We start from the raw sequence: 22036 nt of genomic DNA, 5'->3' as shown, positions 1-22036 counted from the left end.
GCCGCCCGCAGGCCCGCCCCCTCCACACACCCCCTCCCGCGGCAGCAGGGGAAAGGGGACGCACCGCCCCGGGGGCCGGGCTCGGAGGCGGGCGTGGTCCCGAGGAGTGGCCGGGGTTGGGGGTGCGGGGCCTTAAGGAGGGAGCCGGACCGGAAGGCTGAGAATCACTTTATTGCACGCGTTTGGGGTCGGGGGGAGTCCCGAGAGGGAACACACAGCAGGCTCCGTCCGGGTGAGAGGCTCAGGGGGGCATGATTCCTGGGCCGGGGGGAGGCTCGGGGGGTGGCTGCAGCTGCTGCCTCTGCTGCTGGAGCCTGGCTCTGTTGGCCCTGCAGGAGAGAGCACCGGCGGTTGGCACAGGGACCCAGAGGTGGGCCAGGACAGTGAAGAGGCCAGGGTAGGGCAGGGACAGACCTGGCGCGGGCCCGGGTGTCATTGTAGATGGTTGTGATGATCCGATCCTTTTCATCCATGAAGCTACGGTGCATCTGCTCTAGCTTCCTGCAAGGGGGTTACAATGAACTCTGGGTCCCCCAAACCCTACTGTCCCCCACTCTGGGGTGTCAGTGCTTTCTATCTGTGGGACCTCAGCCTCACTGCCTGTGCTAGGTGAGGAGAGCAGTACAGAGTAGCCAGGCCTGTCCAGGGTCCAGTGGCGGCCCAGGTCCCTGGCTATCGGGCTGAAGGTGGTGACCGCAGCACTGAACATCGGGTGGCCCCCCAAGAGCTTGGAAAGGCCGTGTGTCTAACGCCATCATGAGCTAGGCCGGCAGTCGGTGGGCGCTGCCTCTGTGCCAGGGCTGTGGAACCTGTGTCACGGCATGCAGGAGCGAGGCGGGGAGACAGCTGACTGCCAAACAAGCGAGGAGAGCCGCCGGGGAGGCAGTTACAATGCATTTTTCTTGTGCATGATTTTGGTTGGCTCCACCACTCCCTGGTAGTCGGCACCAAAGATTTACATGCAAATTATAAAAAACAAAATAAACTGAAAATGACGTGAGCCCTTAGTGAAGAGCTGCCTTTGCTAAGGAAAAGGGGCTCCGGAGACCTACTTCATACAGTGCTTAGCTTGAGAGACACAAGAGCGGTGTGGGTGGCTGCCCCCTGCCCGCCCCTCGGGGAGAGGCGGGAGCACCTGAAGGCGACGTAGTGCAGGCCCATGCCTGCCAGCATGACCAGGAGGCAGTACCCCAGCACCCGCTGGTTGTGTCTATACTGCTGCCGCCGCGACTCCGGTCTCTGAGGCCTCACACTGTGAAACTGGGCCCAGTATTGTGCATTGGGGGGTTCCCAGGAGCTGCTGGGAAGGAGAAAAAGAGACAGTGTGGGGAAGAGGCTCCCCAGGAGATTTGGAGGAGAAGAAGCAAATTGCAAAATATTGTACCTATGTGCCTGATGAGCAGACCTAGGAGGGGCGGCGGCTCCTGGAGGCTTTGGAGGAGTTGCTGAGCGGAGCTGTTGGTCGTAATTCCGGCGGCTCTGCTCCCGGCTGAGCACTTGGTATGCTTCACTCAGCTCCACAAAGCGGCTGTGCAGGGCTGGGTTCCCGGGGTCCCGGTCAGGGTGCAGCTGAGGTGAAGCAGGACTCCCCTCATCTCCCTTCCCATGCTCCTCCCCAGGACCCATCTCGATAACATCCACCCACAAGGGCTCAAATCATTCCCAGGGGCCCTGTCTGGACAGTGACCTTACCCCTCAGGCCCTCAGGCTGGCCACCCCGCCAGAAAGCCCAGGTCAGGAAGCACTCCGCCTCCCTCCCCACCTGCTGCCTACCTCTCACTAGATGCGCTGGCCCAAGCAAGCAGGTCAAGAACAACACGCCCAGCCCCTCAGACAGGACCCCTGGCTTTCCTCACACCCTGCCCGGCCTCTGCCCGGCGGGCACTTCCCCCTCCCTATGCACGCCGAGGGAAGGTGGTGCCAGCCAGAGCGAGCCCCCTCAGCTCCATTCCTGGGAATGTGACGTGTGCCCCATCTGGCTCAGAATTCCCCGCCCACCTCCCTGCCTGGGACCACTGGTACCTCTTTGGACTTGGAGAAGAAAGCTCGTTTAACTTCTTCGGTGCTGGCACCGGGATGTACCCCCAGCAGCTCATAGTAGTTTCTGGGACCAGACCTGTGGAGAGAGGCCACAACCTGTAGGGGCTAAGGCAACACAGAAGATACCTCTTCCTTACCCATCCCAGCCCCGCTGGGCACACCCTTCAACTCAGCAACCAGGAGCTGAGGGGCTGAAGCAGGTGCTGAGGGGGACCCATCTCCCACCCAAGTACTAACCAGGCCCACCCCTGCTTAGCTTCCGAGATCAGGCTCATCAGGGTGGTATGGCCGGAGAGGGGAGACCTATCTCCAAACAACCCCTCCTGTGAGTGTTTGGGGGATGGTGCAGATCAGACCAGAGGTGCCTCAACATGTGGTCCTCAGGCTCCTTGTGTCAGAAACTGCCGAAAAGCTTGTTTTAAAAAAGGTTCCTGAGCCCATCTCATTCCAGAGCAGGACCCAGGAATCTGCATTTCTTGTTTCCAAAAACCCACTCCCCCGCGGGTTGGAATCAGCGATGCTCCACACCCACAGGGGTTGTGTAAAGAGCATTGGGTTTGCCTTGGGCCCAAACGGCGAATCTGCGGCATAACTCTCGCTGCACCACCTGGGCGGTCGTCCCTTCATCTAATGATGGTTCTCAACCTTCTGGCCCTTTAAATACAGTTCCTCATGTTGTGACCCAACCATAAAATTATTTTCGTTGCTGCTTCATCACTGTAATGTTGCTACTGTTATGAATCGTCATGTAAGTATCTGATATGCAGGATGGTCTTAGGCGACCCCTGTGAAAGAATCGTTCGACCGCCAAAGGGGTCGCGACCCACAGGTTGAGAACCGCTGATTCTAATCCTCAGCGGTGCCACGGCAGGGAAGGTGCGAGTCCCCGAGATGAGGCTGGGAGGCACCTGCCTCCCAGTTCCTAAGGATCTCAGCACCTGGGGCCTCAACAAACACCCCCAGAACCTCGGGAAGGCACCGGCCCCCGGCGACCGACTCACCGCTGCCGGGCGGCCTCTGCGAAGAGCCGGGTGGGAGGGCCGCGGGGCCACAGCCGACAAAGGCACGGGGGCAGCAGGGGCAGCATGGCGGCGAGAGGACAGCTGGTGGAAGGAGGCCACAAGGAGAGTGCATGGGGACCAGACTGCGAGCACCCCGGGGGCGGGGGGACGGGGCCCGGCCCCCATCACCGGCGAGGGAAAGCTGGAGCAGGCCCGGAGGACCCAGGCGCAGGTGGGGCCTCCTTGCTCCAGCCCAGACCCCAGCGCCCGGGACCTGTCCTGCCCAGAACCCGGCCCTTCCCCACACCGGCCTCGACGTCTGGACAGCCAGCCGCGAGCTCGGAGACCCCCCTGCCCAACCCGGGAGCCTGGGGGGCGGGCGAAGGAGGAGCCACGCCGAGCCCCGCCTCCGCTGTACTCACGGCCGCCGCCATTTCCTGCGCCGACTTAGGGCCCACCCCACGCCCTCATTGGCTTAGACGACAAGACCACGCCCACCACGCCGATGCCCTGCCCCCGTAACCCATTGGTCTGTGACACCTCGGGCCCGCCCCCGGAGGGCGGAGCCAGGGACGCGCTGAGAGGTGCGGGCATCGACCCGGAAGCGGGCGGCACCGAGGTGACATTTAGGGAGGCTCTTGGCCCAGCTGTCGTCGCACGAGCATGGCTGTCACGCCGCTTTGCAGGGAAACACTTTTCACAGAGCGGTTTCCATCCCATAGTCGACCCGGACCCTGGGCCCTCAGCCCAGCTGGCAGAGGGCAGACCTGAGGCTGGGCTTTCTTTTTCCCACGTCACTTGTCCTGTCTCTCACCCACCCAGGCTCCCCCAGCGGCCCCTCTCCGCCTCGTGGAAACAGCATATGTCAACGGAATCCAAGAATAAAGTCCTTTATTGTCCTTGGAGCTGGCTGTGGTGGTAGGGCTGCGGACCCGAGGGCGACTCAGTGGGGCGTCCCTGGCCGCGGTTGTAGAGGAAGATGGCGCCTTTGGCGGAGGGGCAGAGCTCGGCCCACATTTCAGTCTCCTGCAGCCTCCGCACCCTCTGTGGGGAGGCAGAGATGCAGACGTCTAGCTGTCAGGGCTCTTGCAGGGGCTGTGCCCAGAACCCCTGAGCCTCAGAGCCCTCTGCACCGTACAGCCCCCATTGAGACATGTAAAGAGGCTGAACAGGTCCCTGGCCCCCTCCCGCGGGCTTCGGGCATCCCCAGTGAGGCCTGTGGCTCTGGAGAAAAGCTCTGAGAGATTGGGGAGCCCCGTCTGACCTCCCCCCGACTCCCACAGACATGCATCACCAGGCCTCTGCAAGTCCCAACCCCAGCTCCTAGGCCAAGCCAGACGTTGCCACCTCGCACCTGTGTCTCCACAAAGATAATGCCCGTGGACTCGTGGGCCTCCGGTCCCCCACTCATGTAGTGCTTCCTCACCTGCTCAGAAGTCAGGCTGCACCTGGGTAAGACATGGGGATGGCCTGCTGGGTGCCCAGTCCCAGGAGGGTCCCTGTGGAGCCCCAGCTGCCTCAGCCATGCCCCTCAACCCACACCACCTACCCCAGGACCCGGGACCCTATCCCCCAGAGCTCACTCACTGGACGTAGAACTCGGCACTGGCACGGCCCGCACTGGTCTCATTGCGTGCGATGCCCAGTAACAGCGGTTGGCTCAGGGTGAGCAGTGGCAGGTTCACCTGGGGCCAGGTCCCACCTGTCAGTGCTTGCTGCCCAGAGCCCTGCCCCTCTCCGTGGAGACACGCATGCATTACCCTTGTGTAGCATTTTACAGATGGGAAAACCAGACCAGAGAATAAATAATTTGCCCAGAGTCCCCAAGGAAAACCGATCAATCAGCTTCCAGTTGCTTCTCTTTTCAGCAAACCTGGGTGGCGTAGCCAAGACCTTTACGTGTTCCCAGGGTAAAGAGAAAGAACTTGAGGGGCACAGAAATGAGGGCTCGGATTCCACGCCAGCGCGCCCAACTGCAGGGCCAAGTTCCTCCCTCAACGTCTCATGCCTGCAGACCCTCCCACCAGCCCAGATCCAGGTTGATTCTGGCATGTTCTACCACCTCCCTCCCAGCCCCCCACCCCATCCTGGCCACCCTCACTCACCTCATCACTTATCTCCTGGAGGACACTGGAGAAGAGCTCACGCACCACCAGCTCCCCCGGGAGGTCCTTGTGCAGGGGGACCTTGTCACCAGGGCACAGGGCCTGGGAGAGGTGAGGCTCAGCTCCTGCCCCCACGTCTTCCAGCCCTGCCTCCCCCGATACTCCCGGCCCTGAGGGCCTGTCTGTGTACGGTGTAAGAGTGCTGGTGGCCCCTGACCCAGGCCCTCCTTTTCCAGGTGGGCAACCAGAGTCCTGCTGGGTCCTAGCCCCCATCCCCTCGCTCCTCACAGATCTGGGGAAGGGTCCGTGAGGAGGCTGAAGGGTGGCCTTGAGCAGAGACCTTCACAAGTACCAGGCCAACTCCTCCTCTGAGGGATGAGGAAACAACGCTGAGCTGTCTGGGTCTTGGTGCCTTTGCACCCAGCCTGGCATCTCACCTGAGGCTCAGGGTGCCCACCAGGCACGTCCACCAGCCCAGGGGCTTCGGCCACCCGCTGAGAGCGGCGCAGGAAGACGAGAAAGTCATCGGCGGTGGCCAGGGCGGCACCCACCCCCAGGGGGTCTGCCAGGTAGGCTTGCTTGTTACCCCAGTCGGCAGCCCCCTGCTGCCGCAGCCAGGCAGCTGAGCTGGCCCAGTTGGTGCCCAGGAAGTCTCGGTAGGAAGTCAGGCCCAGGTGCAGGAGCAGCTGTGGCCCCTGCGAGCCAGCGGGCGCCAGGGACGCCGAGTGCAGGCGGAACTTGGGAGCATCAAACAGCCAGGGCTGGGCCTGGCGCCGGCTCTCCCAGGCAGCGGCGATGGCTCTGTCCCCTCCTGGCAATGGGCGACGGTCGTAGGCCGGGCTCAGCTCAGCCCGAACTTGATCCTCGGGCAGCCCGCCCGGGGGGCACTGCAGCAGCAGAGACACCTCGGGGTCCATGGTCTGGACAGGGCAGCTCCGGGTAAGGCCACAGTTTGCGCCCCCCTGGGCAGTAAAGTGTCTTATCATCCAGCAGGCGCCCGAGACTCCAGCTGCCAGACGTCCCAGGGACTCCCGGGCACCCCCACCACCCGAGGCCCAGAGTCCAGTCCCCCCTAATGTCCACGTGTCCCAAACCCAGGGGTCAGGGACCCCTCCCAGGGTGCAGACGCTCCAGCCTCCGGCGGGTACCCACCGCCGCTTCGGCCCGCAGTCCCCGCCCCTTTCCCCGAGCGGAAGTGCCCGCCCCTCCTGCCCTGGCTTCTCATTGGCCAGCGTCGGGGCTCGGAGCCCGCGGTGCCGCCGCTCCGCCTGGGGAGTCGGTGAGTTCGCTCGTCCGTCCGGCTCTCCCGCATCTTCGGCCCCGCGATCCGGGATCCGGGATCCGGGATCCGGGACGCCGGCCCCGCCTCCCCGGGCCCGAGCCTGACCCGCGAGCCCGGAGCGCGGGGCTCGGCTCACCCGGGCCCCGTGGCTGACAGCGTGACCTGGGCGGGTCTTGCCTGTTGGGCCTCGGTGTCCCGTCTGCACCAGGGGTTGGGGTGGAACGCGAATCAATGCGCTGAATATGCCCCGGTCCCAGCGCTCCCGTCCCGAGGCTGTGGCTTTCCGGGCGCGTTGGAGTCATGCGAGGTCCTTAACAGTCCCCACTTGCCACTGCGCCCCCAGGTTGGGGCCATGAACTCTGGGGAGAGGAAGCTGGAAGCAGCAGGGCCCAGAGGCGGAAGGGCTCGCAGACCCCGGGAACAGGTGCGCCCCTGCCACCCTCACTCCCCATGCCCGGTGGAAGGGGCGGTAAGGGACCCGAGCCCTGGCGCCCTGGGAAATGCCGGTGGGGGGTCTGGGGGTCGGGTGGGGTGGTGGTGGTGGTGTCATACTGTTCTCTGGAGAGCATGGGGACTCCTCTCCCTCTGGGCTCCCCCTGGGGCAGGGCACTCAGAGTTCCGGGTGGGCAGCAGGACGGGCTCGCCGCGGGGACCAGGAGCCACCTCTGAACTCTTACAGGACCGCGACGTGCAGCTGTCCAAGGCTCTGTCCTATGCCCTGCGCCACGGGGCCCTGAAGCTGGGGCTGCCCCTGGGGGCCGGTAAGTGAGGGTCTGGGAGGCTGCGGTAGAGAGGGCTCCAGCGCAGGGAACAGGGCCAGCCTGCCTGCGACTGCTCTCCCCCAGGGCTCTCTCCACAGCCCCATAGGGCACACAGGCCGCACCCCTCCATTTACCGGGAAGACCCAGAGCCCAAGATCATTTCTGGGGCCAACTGGGGGAGGAGCCTCTTTCGGCCAGGCCTGCGACCCAAAAACATCCCAAAGGTGGGCACAGGGTGGGGGGATGGCGGGGCAAGTGAGGCTTATTGAGTACCACTTTGAGTCAAGTACTGTGCTAAAGGAGTCACTTTATCTTTTTTTTTTTATATATATTTTATTGATTTTTTACAGAGAGGAAGGGAGAGAGATAGAGAGTTAGAAACATCGATGAGAGAGAAACATCGATCAGCTGCCTCCTGCACATCTCCTACTGGGGATATGCCCGCAACCCAGGTACATGCCCTTGACCGGAATCGAACCTGGGACCTTTCAGTCCGCAGGCTGACGCTCTATCCACTGAGCCAAACCGGTTTTGGCCACTTTATCTTTTTTTAAAAAAATATTTTTATTGATTTCAGAGAGGAAGGGAGAGGGAGAGAGAGATAGAAACATCAATGATGAGAGAGAATCATGGATCGGCTGCCTCCTGCACATCCCGCACTGGGAATCGAGCCCGCAACCCAAGCATGTGCCTTGACTGGAATTGAACCCAGGACCCTTCAGTCCGCAGGCCGGCGCTCTATCCACTGAGCCACACCAGCCAGGACAGGGTCACTTTATCTTTGTGACCCTCTATGAGGCAGATGCTATTCCCTTGAACCCTTGTGATCCCCAAGCCCAGGCTCTGCTCTGGTTGTGTCTCCCCTGTGAGCTCTGGCTCAGGCCCAAGCAAGTTCAACTCCTGAGCTCCCCGTCTGCCCGCAGGCGGCTTTGTGCCCCTGGGCGCCCTCCTGCAGCTGCCCCAGTTCCGCAGCTTCTCAGCGGAAGATGTGCAGCGTGTGGTGGACACCAATGGGAAGCAGCGGTTCGCCCTGCAGCCAGGGGACCCCAGCACCGGCCCTCTCATCCGGGCCAATCAGGGTCACTCCCTGCAGGTGGGGCTAACGGGACACGTGGGAGAGGCAGGTGGGACCCCTGCCTGTGAGGGGGTCTCACTGCTGGCCATCCCCCCGCCCGTGCCAGGTCCCTGAGTTGGAGCTGATGCCCCTGGAGACCCCGCGGGACCTGCCCCCGATGCTGGTCCATGGCACATTCTGGCAGCACTGGCCCTCCATCCGGCTCAAGGGCCTGTCCTGCCGCGGAAGGACTCACATCCACTTGGCCACAGGACTGCCTGGGGACCCTGGTGTCATCAGTGGTCAGTGTCCCCGCCCCCAGCTCTCCCACCCACTCTCTCCTCCCAGGTCCCTCCAGAGGTCCAAAGCCACCCCATACCCTGTATGCAGCAGTACCCCCTTTTCCTCACTGAGTCCAGGACCCCAGCCTGCCCGTGTGTGATAACTGCAACCCCAGATGCCCCAGGCCCCAGCTCCGGTTGTCCCTACAGGCATGCGGCCAAACTGCCAAGTGGCCGTGCTCATCAATGGGCCCCTGGCCCTGGCAGGTGAGTGCGGATGTAGCAGGGCTGCCCTAGGCCTTCAGAGAGGGCCTGAGTCACAGCTCTGGCTCTGTCTGCAGATGGAATTTCCTTCTTCCGCTCTGCGAACGGGGTGATCCTGACTCCCGGAAACGCTGATGGCTTCCTGCTTCCCAAGTACTTCAAGGAGGCCCTGCAGCTACGGCCTACCCGTGAGAACCTCCACGCCACCCTGTTCTTTGGGTCTGAAGCCTGTGTCCTCTGCCAACCCCAGGCTGACTTAGGTCTCCCTTTCTCTAACCAAGTCCTCTCGATCTCAGGAAAACCCCTCTCCTTGGCTGGTGATGAAGAAACAGAGTGTCAGAGTGGCCCCCAGCACAGCTCCAGAGGAAGAAGGATGAGCCAACAATAAAATATTTATTAATAAAGGAAATGTAGAAAGATTTTTTTTTAAAATATATTTTATTGATTTTTTACAGAGAGGAAGGGAGAGAGATAGAGAGTTAGAAACATCGATGAGAGAGAAACATCGATCAGCTGCCTCCTGCACATCTCCTACTGGGGATATGCCCGCAACCCAGGTACATGCCTCTGACCGGAACCGAACCTGGGACCTTTCAGTCCGCAGGCCGATGCTCCATCCACTGAGCCAAACCGGTTTTGGCAAGAAAGATTTTTAAAAAAAACAAAAACCCTCCAGTTTGAAACCATCAGTTATTATCCTGTGGCTGCAGCTAGCCTTCCTGTGGGCTCAGGGGCTACAACCAGGCCAGGGGTGCTGCTCCCGGCCACTCAGACGAGGGAAGGGTGGTGCTGCAGAGCTCAGGACCGGCCTCCCCAGCCGGGGGGATGCAGAGTCTGGCCCAGCCGGGTCCCTGGTCTGCACAAAGCCAGTGACCGTGCGGATGTGCCCAGCTCGGTGCGTGGAGAGGGTGTGGGCAGTGAGTCCCAGCGAGTGTGGGCTTAGCAGTGGCCATGGCGGTGGTGAGTGGCAGAGGGCAGTAAGACGGGCCTCAGAAGGCCTCGTGGCCGCCTGTGAGCTGCAGGAAGAGGTCCTCGTCCAGCTCCTCCCCTCGGGCCCGCTCCCGAGTTGACAGGAAAATGTAGCCCCCTATGTACTCGTGCACAATGCGGCAGCTGGCAGACACGCAGCTGAAAGCCACGTTGATGTGTTCGTCAAACTCGATGGCCACCTGCAGGGCGGGCAGTCAGAGGGGCTGGTGGGGTGGGATAGGGAGCACCCAGGCCCTGCCCCGCTGGGTCTGGCCCGGCCCCTCCCCGCCCCCCACCCTCACGCGGGCCCACCTGCCGGATGTCCCAGTTGACATTCCACTGGCGCATGTTGCTGAAGCGCCAGGTCTTGACCACGTCGCCCACGGCCAGGTCGATGCGGATCAGTCGGTTGTTGGCAATGCCCAGGATCTCATCTTTCCTGCTGCCCTTGAACCTGGTCCCCAGGAGGACAGATGTGAGCAAGGGCCTCCCCCCCCCCGCCCCCCCCCCCCCCCCCCCCGCGCGCCTGCCCAGACAGCCTGGTGCGGTGCTCAGGAGTGGGTTGTGCAAGGAAGTCATTTAGGTTCTCTGACCTCAAGTTCCTCATCTGGAAAGTGGGAGTTAACCAATGCAATAATTATAATAACGTTTAGCAGCGTCAGCAAATACTCTATGCCTTTAAATAACTTTTTTTGCCCGGCTGGCGTGGCTCAGTGGTTGAGCTTCTAACTATGAACCAGGAAGTCACAGTTCGATTCCCAGTCAGGGCATGTACCCAGTAGGAGGCGTTCAGGAGGCAGCCGATCAATGGTTTTCTCTCATCATTGAGAAAATTTTCTCTCCCTCTCCTCCCTTCCTCTCTGAAATCAAGAAAAAATATTTATTTGCATGAGTAACTTTTTTGTATCATCTGTTGCCTCGATCATATCTTCGCAGGCTTGGAAATGGGCAGGGGCACTCCCTGTCCCGGCAGCCACGCTGGCCCCGTCCCACAGACCAGCTCCCAGCAGTCGGGAGAGGGAAGGGTCCGCGGCAGAGCCGGACGGAGCTGGTCTCCTGTTCTCCTGGCCTGCTCTCTCTCTGTGTTTGCTGTGGGGGTGCAGGATGGGTGGGGCACAGGGGGTGCCCTCAGTCAGCTCTGCCCACAGAGACCAGGAAGGGAGGTTCAGGGTGAGGGTGGAGAGGACCGGCTGGGGCTCTTACTTGACTATGAAGTAGGAGATACCGAAGTCAGGCAGGGACTGCCAGGCCTGGATGAAGCGCAGCTGGGCCTCGGACAGCGGGAGCTGGGCCACGTTCTGGTGGGCTTCCAGGATCCGGGGGGTGAGCTGTGGGGCCACACTGGTGAGGGGCATCCAACGTCCCCGCGGCCCCTGGCTGCCCCCACCAGCTGAGCTAGGGCAGGGGCAGTGCCCACAGTGCGCCCCAGAGTGCACCCTCTCACCGCTCATCACCTATGAGCTGAGCCAGGCCCGGAGGTGGACGTGGGCAGCTGGACCGTGCCCCCCTCTCCTCTGGGAGGGGACCAGCGCAGTGTCTCAGGGACGCGGGGGGAGAGGAATGAGTGAGCACATGGCTTTGCAGGGGAAAGCTCGGTGGAGGTCCCGGGGCCCGAGGTGGCCAGGTAAATGCTGTGGCCATTCCCACTGCCCACGCCCTCTGGCACCTGTTTGGCCTTGAACTTGCGCTGGAAGCGGGGGGCGACCAGGCCGTATGGGTTGAGGCCCTCCGCGGAGGCGTCCGGGCCCTGGGGCTGGCTGCCCGGGCCCCCGGTGCCCGCCCGCTGCAGGCTGAGGAAGGCCAGGATGCCCTGCACCTCGCTGGCGTAGCTGCTGTCCGCCATGGTGCGGCCCTTGGAGGCCAGGCGGCAGCCAGCCATCCAGCGGGCGTACTGCTGCTCCTGGGGGTGGGGGGGGGCAGGTCAGGGCCTGGCCGGGCTCTGGGTCAGCCCGCTGCCCCCTCCCGCCTCCGCCCGGCCCGGGCCCTGCGGCCTCACATCCTGGCACCGCAGGTAGAGCTCACTCATGCCCTCAGGCGAGGGCACCAGGAGTTTGATGCAGAATTTCTGGCCGGAGACGTTGACATCCGGGACCACCTCACAGCCTGGAGGGAGAAGGGCCGGGTTAGAAGGCCGGAGAGGGGACCCTGCCGGAGAGGCCCCGGGGCCAGTGCCAGCGGCACAGCGGCCTGTGCACAGGGCGTCCTCCCTGGCACTCGGAGGAACGGGGTGCACCCCCGGCCAGCCCCTCACTCGCCCTTGAGGTTGAGCTGCTGAATGGGGTCCCCCGGGGCTTCGTCCTGGCTCTTGTAGTAGGACAGCGTGGTCTCCTTGAACACCACCCAGTGCTGGCGGTACCCTTTCAGGGTCAGCTTCCGGGGCCTGGGGGGAGGCGGGGTCAGAGGCCACCTTCCTCCTCTCTCCACGCTGCCCCCGCCCCCCGCGGGGCTGCCAACTCTGCCCCCCACTCACCGCAAGATGCGGAGATGGTCCTTCAGCTCCGGGATGGCGGTGAGGCTGTCCTGGGGAGGAGAGGAGTCAGCGGGCCTGGCTCCGGCCTGACCCTGACCCGCCCTGACCGAGCCCCTCTCACCAGCACATCCGTGCGCGCCGAGCCCTCCAGCTTCACCTCCAGGTTGCTCAGGGCTGCGTCGAGGTCGTCCAGCCCCGGGTCCGCGCCCGCGGGCTCACTCACCTCCCCGCTCTGCGACAGCTTGTTGATGTGGTACTGGGTGGGGCGCATGGCCAGGGCGGGCTCAATGGGCAGCCCATCCGCCCAGCCCGGCCCTGAGCAGGGCTTCCCTGGAGATGGGGCCCCCACCTGGAGGACCCTTTCTGCCCCGGGCCTGGCCTGCACCCCTGCCACCCCGGGCCCCGGCCGCCTGGCACCTGCAGGGCTGCGAACACCATCATCTCCTCCTCCGTGCAGTCAATCTCCTCCAGCAGCAGGTCCCACCGCGCCTGCTCGTACAGCTGGGTCAGCCGCACCGGGTCTGTCTGCAGCCATGGGGGGGGGGGGGATTGGTCAGGTGTCAAGTGCCCTGAGCACCCTGGGCCCAGCCCCTGGAGCCTCAGCCCTCAGCCCTGCCCTCGGTGCTGTGGCAGCTCGCTGAGCGGCCCCACATGGGCAGACGATCCCAACCCAGCCTCACAGCCTGCCTGCCCCATCGGCCCAGGTCACTGGCACCTTTCCCCCTCAGAACTTTTGCTGAGGGCAGAAGGGGGACCGAGTAAACCAATCAATAAATAGGTAAAGTGACCCAAGAGTGTGATAAGAGCTATAAACAAAATAGCTGCCAGAAAAGAAAAGAAAAAAGAAAAGAAAAGAAAAAAGAAAAGAAAAGAAAAGAAAAGAAAAGAAAAGAAAAGAAAAGAAAAAAGAAAAGAGCTGCCAAGGGTTGGCTCAGTCGCGCCTCCATTGGGAGGCGTGCAAGAGGCAGTCGATCAATGTTTCTCATTGATGTTTCTTTCTCTCTCCCTCTCCCTGCCCCTCTCTCTAAAAAATAAATAAAAACATTAAAAAAAGATGTTAATTGTACAAGAAATATAAATCAAAGTATATTAAAATTAGGAACTTTACCAAAATAAGCCATTAATGTGCTCGCTTTGGCAGCACATATATAAAATTAACCATTAGGAGAATGAAAAGGCAAGGCTCAGAGTGGAAAAATATATTCATATTGATCTGACAAGGTGCTCATATACCAAATACGTACAGAACTACAAAGCAGTATGAAAAAGACAGGGAAGTCAACATAAAAATTGGGGGGAAAACTTGAACAGAAACTTCACAGAAGAGGATTTCCAAGTGGCTAAGGGCCAAATGAAAAAAGGCTCAGCTTGATTAGTCCTCAGGGAAATGTAAATGAAAGCCACATCAAAAGCAGGTCCCTGGTTGTTTGGGATCAGGTGTGGGAGGAGGAATGGCTACAAGTGGGCACTAGAGAACCTTGTGGGTGACGGAAATGTTCTAAAATTGGACTGTGGTGACAGTTACTAAAAATAACCAAACTGAATGCTTACAATGGGTGCCTTTTATGGCACCCAGACAGCGCCTAGAGAATCATATCTCAGTAAAGCTGTTTTAAAAACATATAAATAAGAACCAAGATGAGGGACCTTTACGCACCTACCAGAATGGCCACAGTGGAGAAGACGGGAAATGCCATGGCTGGTGAGGCTGTGGAACCACCCCGCTGCGGGGTGTCAGTTGGTACAACCACTTTGGAAAGCTGTTTACCTACCACAGTGTCTGCCCTGAGACCCAGCAATTCCGCTCTGGGTATGCGCCCTACAGAAATGTGTACCTGGCCCTGGCCGGGTAGCTCAGTTGGTTATAGCATCGTCCCCATACACCAAGGTTGCAGGTTCAATCCCCAGTCAGGGCTCATACAAGAGGCAACCAATGAATGCATCAATAACTGGAATAACAATTCCCTCTCTTTCTCTAAAATCAATCAATATATAACTTAAAAAAAAAAGTTAACTTCCCCATTTCTTAAAGAAAAGAAATGTGTACTTATTTCACCAAAAGACATATGAAATGTCATAGCATTCGTGTTCTTTTTTTTTTTAATATATTTTTTTTATTGGTTTCAGAGAGGAAGGGAGAGGGAGACAGAAACATCAATGATGAGATGGAGTCATTGAATGGCTGCCTCCTGCACGCCCCCTACTGGGGATCAAGCCCACAACCTAGGCCTGTGTCCTTGACCAGAATCAAACTGGAGACCCCTTCAGTCTGCAGGCTGACGCTCTAGCCACTGAGCCAAACCAGCTAAAGCTGTTGCTGTTTTACAAACCTACCAGGACTATTTAAGCCATCCTATATTACTTTAACAAAAATTTAATTAAAAAGATACACAAAAAGAACAACGAAGACCAAATGGATTTTAGATATTAGGCAACAGACCACATGGAGCAGCGATCCCTGAAAAGGGGGAAAGGTGACTCCCCCGATCGCCCCACCCGACGTCCTGGGGAGTTTCTAGGCTGCGGCACGGGGAGGAGGCCCCACACGCAGCTCAGCATCACCCCTGAGCGAGGAGACGTAGCTGAGAGCCAGGGAGTCCGGGGCAGCCAGAGTCACAGGACAGAGGACTGGAGAGGGGACAGTGCCTGCACTGAGAGAGCCTGGGGGTCAGCAGGGGCTCCTCTGGAGTCCTGAGCTGAGAACTGATGAGAGTGTGTGTGTAAGGCCATGACCCGCGGCTGGGGCGGCACATCCACATTCCTAACAGCCAGGCGGAGGACTCGCGTCATCCATGGCGCGTCAGATGCTCGGAAGCCGTTCCCTTTGTGGGGAAGTTAGCCCTGGATTAAAGGCTGCCCTGGTCCTGTCATTAATAGTCAAGCCTGGAAGGATCAAACTGCTCCCAAACATCTTCACTTCCTCCCCAAACGAATTGTATGAATATTGAGAGGGCTGCCCTGGCTGTTTTGGCTCACTGGACAGAGCGTCAGGCGATGAGATGTTCGAACATGGATTGTGATGGTCGCACAACTCTGCGAATAGACTGAAAGCCAGTGGCCTGTACACTTCAAATGGACAAATTACATGATAGGCAGGAGTTATTTCTCAGTGCAGCCTCGTCATCACCGCGGCAACAAGTCTGACCATGTAGTGTGGGCTTTGGCATGTGGAGAAGTGAAAGGCGATACCAGGAGGGAAAGGGAAGTACCCTGGTGTGAGGTTCTCAGACTCCGTGTGAAGCAGTAATATTTCTAGATGGCAATAGTATATGTGTGCTGGTCCCAGCCGGGATGGCTCAGTGGACAGAGCCTTGGCCTTCGGACTGAAGGGTCCCGGGTTCGATTCTGGTCAAGGGCACAGGCCTGGGTTGTAGGCTCGATCCCCAGCGTGGGGCATGCAGGAGGCAGCTGATCAATGATTCTCTCATCATTGATGTTCCTACCTCTCTCTCCCTTTCCCTTCCTCTCTGAAATCAATAAAAATATTTAAAAAAATAGTATCTGTGTGATAACCCCTAAAACAATGGCTGAAAAAAAAAAGCATAGCTAATAAGCTACTATAATAGAGATAAAATGGAATATGAAAATTACTCAATCCAAGAGGGCAGGAGAGGCAAGAGAAGGAGATAAGCAAGTCCCCAGGGGCGGAAGGGGCTGGGAGAGAGGAGGTGGTGAGGATGGAAGGAACTGGGTGGGGGGCGAGGGTGGGAGAGGGACATTGAGGTCACAGTGGGCAGGGCCAGATCCGGCGGGGCCTCGGGGAATGGCAGCTGGGACCAGAGGCAGCCACAGCAGCCTTTGGCCGGTCCCAGGCGCGAGGTGACCTAACCTGTGTTGGCAAGTTCATTCCTGAGCTGTGTGGAGGTGGGAGGCCCTGGGAGGCCCGGAGAGAGTGATGGCCGGACAAAGAGACAAGAGAAGAGCGGGGGGCTTGGGCTTCAGTTCGAGGGAGGATCAGCAGGACACCTGAGGGACGGTGGGAGGGGGGGACCCAGAGTCCCGCTGCCCGCAGGGCCGGAGGGGCCTATGCAGGTACCTGAGCAGAGGTGGCCACTTGGACACGCGAGTCTAGAGCTCGGGGGAGAGAAGTGGGGTGGCTATAAAGAGCACGCAGACGACACTTAAATCCGTAAGACTGGGGATTCCTGGGAGAAGGGGTGAGAGGAGGAGGCAGGGATGGAGCCGGGGGCTCACCAACTCCCAGCGGCCACGGAGGAGGGAAGGATGGCTGAGGAGCTGGCAGGGCAGCGGGAGACACGCGCTTGGGGGTCACGAGTGGCTGAGAAACACGTGGGCAGGAAGTGAGCAGCGCACAGACAGACAGACAGACGGACGAGGCAGGTCGCCTCAGCAGGTGCTCTCCCGGGCGGAGGGTACGAGGAGAGACACCAGGACAGATTTGGACGAGGAGAAGGGGACCAGCGAGCACCCAGGAAAGGCGGGGAACCAGGAGACAGGATTCCGGGGAGAAGGGACACGCAACCCCAAGGCTCTGCAGACAGCGGCCCTGGTTAGAAGTTCTTCAGTGAAGGGGGCAGAGAAGTGGGCGGAGGGAGTGCCTGTGAGCCTTGCAGAGGGACGCATGGCGCCTGGGGGTGGCCAGTGGCGACAGGAGGGCAGGAGCCAGGAGGAGACAGGCGCACTGGCACGGTCGCCTCACTGCCTCCTCCAGGAGGCCTTCCCGGAGCCCGAGCAGGCTTCCCAGGTGCACACACCACTGTCTACACCAGTGATGGAGAACCTATGACATGCGAACTCATTTCTTTGGTTGATTTTTCTTTGTTAAATGGCATTTAAATATATAAAATAAATATCAAAAATATAAGTCTTTGTTTTACTATGGTTGCAAATATCAAAAAATTTCTGTATGTGACCCGGCACCAGACTTAAGTTAGGGTTTTTCAAAATGCTGACACGCCGAGCTCAAAAGGCTCGCCATCACTGGTCTACACGGATGTGGGGTCATTATCTCCCCGATGCCCTCGCGTCCGCCCAGGCCCAGAGTTCATGAACGGGTGTGGATGGACAAATGGACAGAGAGACAGACGCTGACAAGTCTCTGAGACCCCTGACCCTAGGTCCCAGGTCTCACTGACCCAGCCCCGCTCCCCCGGCCCGGCCCACCTTGGGATCCAGGTCGAAGAAGCTGTAGTACTTGAAGCGCAGCCAGAGCGTGTCCCCGGCCTTGATGCCCTGCTGCATGAGGCACCGCGATGAGTCCAGCCACCTGGCGGCGAGGCAGGGGTCAGGGCTGAGCCGGGACAGCGCTGGGGCGGGTGGGGGCTGGGCAGGGGCTTGGGGGCGAGCACACACATATAGGGAAGGCCTGGGAACAGGAGGCATGGATCTGGGGTGAGCAGGACACAGAGGGTGGGAGCCCGGGGAGCGGGGCACCTGCTGTGCAGCTGGGTCTTGTCCAGCAGGGAGCTGGGCCGAGGCAGGCGCTGCAGCAGGAGGGGGTCGGGCGGCGGCTGAGGCCGGCTCAGCATGTGGTAGCAGGCCTCCGTCTGGGCGCTGTCGGAGAAGTGGGCTGGCATCCCCCGGAACAACGCAGGTGCCATGCCTGGAGGGCAGGTGGGGGTCAACCAGGCTGGCCCCCCCGCCCCCCTCCCGTCCTGGGCCTCGTGGGCCCGCCCCTGGCCCCCCCAGTCGGTGCTCACCCCCAGCCAGGACGACCTTGGTCAAGTCATAGACCTCCTCCTCCGGCTCCTTCTCCTTCTTCTTCTTCTCCTTCCTCTCAGGAGCCCGGAGCAGGGACAGCTCTTCAGGGTGCCGGATGCCTGCGGGAGCTGGGGCCTCAGCGGGGACCGCGCCCCCCCCCCCATGGCCTCCTGCCCCCTCCCCACATGGGCACTTTGGGGCAGGCCAGCCCTGCAGGCAGGATGGGGACCAGGGTGGCAAGGACAACATGACAGTAGCTGGGCCTGTAAAGGGAGGGGACCAGCCCCCCTGCAGGACCCTTGCAGGGGGACAGGGCAGGGGGTGGGGGAGACTCACTGAGGAGGCGGCAGATGGCGGCCACAGCCTGGAAGAGGGGCTGGGAGAAGCTGGCTCGGAGGCGCAGAGCTCGGCGATTGGGCAGCCGCAGGAGGATGGGCCGGTGCTGGGGCCCGAAGAAGAGGCGGGCGTCGGCCAGGATGCCGTACTTATCCAGCGTCCAGTGGGTCTGCAGCAGCCACTGCTTCTTCTGCTCCCACCAGATGGCGTGGTCCGACCAGTCCTGCTTGCGATCTGCGGCCCGGGAAGCAGGGGCGGGTGAATGTCAGCCTGGAAGGCCTCCCCCAGCGCTGGGCACAGCCTGGGATTCAGAGGCCTGAGGCGATGTGCCCTCCCCTGCCCAGGCCCAGGGCAGGGCCAGGCTGTCAGTCCCACCTCCACAGCCCGCCCTCCTGTCCGTCCTCAGTGCCGACCACCACAGGAGGCTGGCCCCCTGCCTCTGCCCACCCCCACCCGAGGGACCTGCCAAACGTCAGCCCTTGCCCGACAGTCCCTTGTGTGGTGCCTCCGCCTCCAGGAGAGTCCGGCGGCCGTATGACGGCCTGTAGCGCTCCAGGAGTCCCCCCCATCCCGGCCCCCCGGCCTAGGTGCCCAGGTCAGAGCGCTCCTGCCTGACCTCGGCTGGCCTCCCTCCTCCCTGCTGGGGCCCCTCTCCGGACTCAGGAGGGGGCTTCTCCTGTGAGCCCCCTGCCAGGCGGCGGGCAACCTCTCCTGGCCCAGGCCCCACGCTGGCTCCCGTGCTGCCCCGCACTCAGCAGCCGCCACGCTCCAGGAGGCCAGGGGCTGGCGCGGCCCCGCTCAGTGGAGCCGAGGAGTGTCTGAGGCCCTAGGGCCAGTGGTCGGCAAACTCATTAGTCAACAGAGCCAAATATCAACAGAACAACGACTGAAATTTCTTTTGAGAGCCAAATTTTTTAAACTGTATAGGTAGGTACATTGTTATTAACTTAATTAGGGTCCTCCTAAGCTGGCCTTTGCTAAAAATGTCCTCCATCTGATTGAGGTACGTTCGCTGCGGTCGACCCCTTCCAACTCTCCCATCCACACTCGTCTCGTATACTTGTTTCAGATAGACGAGTGTGGATGGGAGAGTTGGAAGGGGTCGACCTCAGCGAACGTACCTCAAAACAATGTACCTCCCTTGCGCTGCGTCTCCCGTCGACCAACCGACCGACGGACCGACCGACACCCCCCACTTCTTCTAACGCCACTTTTTCAAAATAGACTTGCCCAGCCCGAAAACCGACTTCTGCGCATGGCCACGAAGTTTCAATCACACTGTACGTGCACGCCTGCACGTGGTATTTTGTGGAAGAGCCACACTCAAGGGGCCAAAGAGCTGCACGTGGCTGTTTGCCGACCACTGCCCTAGGGGATGAGCAGGGACAGGAGGGTGAGCACAATGTCCCCATTTCAAGGACTCAGAGCTGAAGGACTGCCTCAGAGAGCCCTGCAGTGGGTGGAGGAGTGGCTTCCGTCTGTCTGTCTCCCTGTGTAGGCCTCTGGCTTTGCCATGTGCTGTGCCCGGAGGCCAATCAAGTCTTCACTGCTCAGCCCTGGCTCCCCCCACCCTGCCTGCTGCCGGCTCCTGAGGGACCCCCTGTTCCCAACTTTTACTTCCACAGCCTCCTTGGGCCCTGACTTTGGGAAGCGCCCTCACACCTCAGCCTTTTGGCCGAGCTGTCCTGGGGCCCTGGCCTGTCCCGCTGACCTCCCTCCCAGGAGGCACGTGGTCGGTTGGCTGGGTCTGAGGAGGCCCACGAACCCCGCCCGCAGGCCACATGGCCCCCGGCTGGGCGATCACAGGCCTGCCGTCCAGCCCTGGCTATCGGGGTGTGCCTACTGCCCTTCAGGAAGGGCAGTGCGCACCCCAGCAGGGAAAGGTGATGGATGTCACTGCCCTGCTCCTTTCAATGGCTGAGACCACAGACTGCTCTGCTGCAACTTCCTGTGGGGGCAGGGCCTTCCCACCCAGGCTGCGCCCGTCACCAGCCTATGAGGGCTTCCGCTTGGGGAGGAGGTGTGGGAGCGGAGCCCGCGGGCTCCCCCTGACTCCCCAGGGTGACCCTCCCTCAGCCCAGGCGAGGCCCCTGGAAGTGGAGGAATGGAGGATGTGGCCAGGCCTGCTCCTCGGGGACTTAGCAGAACCAGCTGGAGTGGGAGGGAGTGAGGGAGGGAGGGAAGACAGTGGGAGAGGGGAAGTGGGGGAAATGTCTTTTTTGGAACCAAATGATTAAGCTGGTGCCTGAGTCACGGTGACACCGTTATCTGTCGAGGGCTGTGCAGCGGGACGCAGGGGAGCCGCCCGCGGTGCTGTAGGCACAGGGCGGGCACTCACTGATCTCCTCCACGATCTTCAGGAGCACCCCGCCGATGTGCGACTCCCCCGTGACCCGGAGGGTGACCGACTCAGCCTCGGGATCCTCCTCTCCCACAAACACCCGCAGCTCCCAGGACGAGTCGATGTAGTCCCCGGTGGCCGTCTTCATGCCCGCCATGGCTGCGGTGGCTCTACAGCGGGTGGGGAGGAAGCAAAGTGGGCAAGGCGCTGGGTCTGGTAGGCTGCCTGGGTTCAAGTTGAAGAGGCCCCACGTTGCCCTGGACAGGTGTGTGTGTGTGTGTGTGTGTGTGTGCGTAACCCGCAGGCCAGTACACCATGGCAACAGCGAGACACGGAGTGCTGAGTTGTTCCAGGCAAACCTCAGACCTTCTCGTCATCACCATGGTTAAGCTGCAAAGACCCTCGGAGACCATGTTGTCCAATCCACTCCCATCTTACAGATGGGAAGATTGAGGCCCAGTAAAGAGTAAGAGGGGGCTCACTCAAGATCACCCCGCTTAATGGCAGAGCTGGCACAACCTCCATCTGCTTTCCCAGTTCACACTCACCCCAAGCCCACACGGGCAAGCTGCCACCCTGGAGATGGTTGTAAACCCAGGTCAGAGAATAATTCCAATCCTGGCCCGAAGGTGAGATCCGAACATCCCAGGCCACCCAGTCCGCCTCTCTAGGAAAGTGCGGGCTGCGGCCTGGAGAAGGCCATGGGCCGGGGGCTGGGGAGGAGGGCGGGGAGGAGAGGGGCCCATCTTACCTTGCCTGCAAGAGGCTGGGGCTGCAGGCGGAGCGTTGGAGTGTGAGCCAGCCCTGGCCTCAGCCCGCACACCTGCAGACGACTGGGTGCCTCCTTCCCCTCCGCTTTCTCTTTGGAGCTTCCTTCAGAGGGCAGACCTGGCCTCTTACGCAGGGCGGGCTCAGCCCCTCCCCAGGGCGGGCTGGTGGCTCTGGGTTCAGGAAGCAAACTGTCAGCCACTGCTGAGGGCTACAGGGTGGCCCCGCCTTGGCTCAGTGAGCACAGGAAGCGAGCGAGGAGTGAGGCTGGTCGACCCAATGCCACAAAAGGGTCCCCTCGCGGGGAGGGTTGCTCTGTTCAAGAGAAGCCATCAATTTGTGCTCATGGCCAGGCCCCTGTTGGAAGGTCCCCAGCTTGTCCTGCCTGCAAGGGGCTGGGGCTGCAGGTGGGGGGTTGGAGTGTGAGCCAGTCCTGGCCTCAGCCAGCACACCTGCCGACTGGGTGCCTCCTTCTCCACCCCCTTCTCTTTGGCGCTTCCTTCAGAGGGCAGCCGTCAGGGGGCGGGTGCCTTTGGGCCATGAAACACCACCGGATGCCAAGGAGAGGCATGGAAGTGAAAGGACTGGATCCAGGTTTAGGGCTTGGCGGGCCAAGTCAGCCCAAGACTCCATGTCCCTTATCACCACAAGGGCACCTGAAGAAGGCCTGGGGGAAACAACGTCCTTGCTTTCCTGGCCCCAG

At 60.8% G+C, this 22036-nt stretch overlaps 4 protein-coding genes across 7 annotated transcripts; 1 reads left to right on the top strand and 3 right to left on the bottom strand.

Moving 5' to 3' along the window:
- Nucleotides 1–151: 151 nt before the first annotated feature.
- Nucleotides 152–3488, bottom strand: DNAJC4 (DnaJ heat shock protein family (Hsp40) member C4). Of its 3 annotated transcripts, XM_081099779.1 has the most exons (7): nucleotides 3464–3488; nucleotides 3042–3143; nucleotides 2023–2116; nucleotides 1385–1569; nucleotides 1136–1300; nucleotides 415–501; nucleotides 152–329 (listed from the first exon to the last, which is right to left on the bottom strand). In XM_081099779.1, exons 2-7 carry the CDS (start codon nucleotides 3125–3127, stop codon nucleotides 242–244), a joined length of 705 nt encoding a protein of 234 aa, XP_080955905.1. In that variant the 5' UTR covers nucleotides 3128–3143; nucleotides 3464–3488; the 3' UTR covers nucleotides 152–241. The 3 variants fall into 3 exon arrangements, with proteins under 3 accessions (XP_080955905.1, XP_080955904.1, XP_080955906.1); XM_081099778.1 differs by having other exon boundaries at nucleotides 1136–1569; XM_081099780.1 differs by lacking the exon at nucleotides 3464–3488 and having other exon boundaries at nucleotides 1136–1297; nucleotides 3042–3404.
- Nucleotides 3489–3916: 428 nt separating this feature from the next.
- NUDT22 (nudix hydrolase 22) lies at nucleotides 3917–6746 on the bottom strand. Its single transcript, XM_081099774.1, has 6 exons — nucleotides 6634–6746; nucleotides 5584–6590; nucleotides 5147–5248; nucleotides 4629–4726; nucleotides 4396–4489; nucleotides 3917–4085 (listed from the first exon to the last, which is right to left on the bottom strand). The coding sequence occupies exons 1-6, from the start codon at nucleotides 6728–6730 to the stop codon at nucleotides 3933–3935; spliced, it is 1551 nt and encodes a 516-aa protein (XP_080955900.1). The 5' UTR covers nucleotides 6731–6746; the 3' UTR covers nucleotides 3917–3932.
- TRPT1 (tRNA phosphotransferase 1) lies at nucleotides 6379–9202 on the top strand. Of its 2 annotated transcripts, XM_081099776.1 has the most exons (8): nucleotides 6379–6425; nucleotides 6772–6852; nucleotides 7108–7189; nucleotides 8113–8282; nucleotides 8371–8545; nucleotides 8735–8791; nucleotides 8866–8976; nucleotides 9085–9202. In XM_081099776.1, the coding sequence occupies exons 2-8, from the start codon at nucleotides 6781–6783 to the stop codon at nucleotides 9174–9176; spliced, it is 759 nt and encodes a 252-aa protein (XP_080955902.1). In that variant the 5' UTR covers nucleotides 6379–6425; nucleotides 6772–6780; the 3' UTR covers nucleotides 9177–9202. The 2 variants fall into 2 exon arrangements, with proteins under 2 accessions (XP_080955902.1, XP_080955903.1); XM_081099777.1 differs by lacking the exons at nucleotides 6379–6425; nucleotides 8735–8791 and having other exon boundaries at nucleotides 6720–6852.
- Nucleotides 9203–9216: 14 nt separating this feature from the next.
- Nucleotides 9217–21428, bottom strand: FERMT3 (FERM domain containing kindlin 3). Its single transcript, XM_081099773.1, has 15 exons — nucleotides 21317–21428; nucleotides 20563–20735; nucleotides 18225–18458; nucleotides 17888–18007; nucleotides 17622–17790; nucleotides 17352–17454; nucleotides 12645–12752; nucleotides 12349–12483; nucleotides 12228–12277; nucleotides 12013–12137; nucleotides 11754–11860; nucleotides 11424–11657; nucleotides 10961–11085; nucleotides 10070–10211; nucleotides 9217–9957 (listed from the first exon to the last, which is right to left on the bottom strand). Exons 2-15 carry the CDS (start codon nucleotides 20720–20722, stop codon nucleotides 9778–9780), a joined length of 1992 nt encoding a protein of 663 aa, XP_080955899.1. The 5' UTR covers nucleotides 20723–20735; nucleotides 21317–21428; the 3' UTR covers nucleotides 9217–9777.
- Between the last annotated feature and the right edge of the window lie 608 nt (nucleotides 21429–22036).

This window comes from Myotis nattereri (assembly GCF_964212035.1).
Source record: "Myotis nattereri genome assembly, chromosome: 9".
NCBI classification, from domain to species: domain Eukaryota; kingdom Metazoa; phylum Chordata; class Mammalia; order Chiroptera; family Vespertilionidae; genus Myotis; species Myotis nattereri.
The sequence above is the reverse complement of the archived record's forward strand: the minus strand, read 5'-3'. Positions and strand labels throughout refer to the sequence as shown.

Excerpts from the sequence above, each read along its gene's own strand:
- TRPT1 (XM_081099776.1), top strand. The coding sequence starts at position 6,781 with ATGAACTCTGGGGAGAGGAAGCTGGAAGCAGCAGGGCCCAGAGGCGGA. Across the intron at positions 8,792-8,865 it reads TGGGCCCCTGGCCCTGGCAG|ATGGAATTTCCTTCTTCCGC; the intron begins GTGAGTGCGGAT and ends CTCTGTCTGCAG. Across the intron at positions 8,977-9,084 it reads CCTGCAGCTACGGCCTACCC|GAAAACCCCTCTCCTTGGCT; the intron begins GTGAGAACCTCC and ends TCTCGATCTCAG.
- FERMT3 (XM_081099773.1), bottom strand. The coding sequence starts at position 20,722 with ATGGCGGGCATGAAGACGGCCACCGGGGACTACATCGACTCGTCCTGG. Across the intron at positions 18,459-20,562 it reads GAAGATCGTGGAGGAGATCA|ATCGCAAGCAGGACTGGTCG; the intron begins GTGAGTGCCCGC and ends CCCGGGCCGCAG. Across the intron at positions 9,958-10,069 it reads TCAACTGGGACATCCGGCAG|GTGGCCATCGAGTTTGACGA; the intron begins GTGGGCCCGCGT and ends CCCGCCCTGCAG.
- DNAJC4 (XM_081099778.1), bottom strand. The coding sequence starts at position 3,127 with ATGCTGCCCCTGCTGCCCCCGTGCCTTTGTCGGCTGTGGCCCCGCGGC. Across the intron at positions 2,117-3,041 it reads GCAGAGGCCGCCCGGCAGCG|GTCTGGTCCCAGAAACTACT; the intron begins GTGAGTCGGTCG and ends CTCTCTCCACAG. Across the intron at positions 1,570-2,022 it reads TCTTCTCCAAGTCCAAAGAG|CTGCACCCTGACCGGGACCC; the intron begins GTACCAGTGGTC and ends GCTTCACCTCAG.
- NUDT22 (XM_081099774.1), bottom strand. The coding sequence starts at position 6,730 with ATGACTCCAACGCGCCCGGAAAGCCACAGCCTCGGGACGGGAGCGCTG. Across the intron at positions 6,591-6,633 it reads GCGTTCCACCCCAACCCCTG|GTCACGCTGTCAGCCACGGG; the intron begins GTGCAGACGGGA and ends AGACCCGCCCAG. Across the intron at positions 4,727-5,146 it reads TCCAGGAGATAAGTGATGAG|GTGAACCTGCCACTGCTCAC; the intron begins GTGAGTGAGGGT and ends ACCTGGCCCCAG.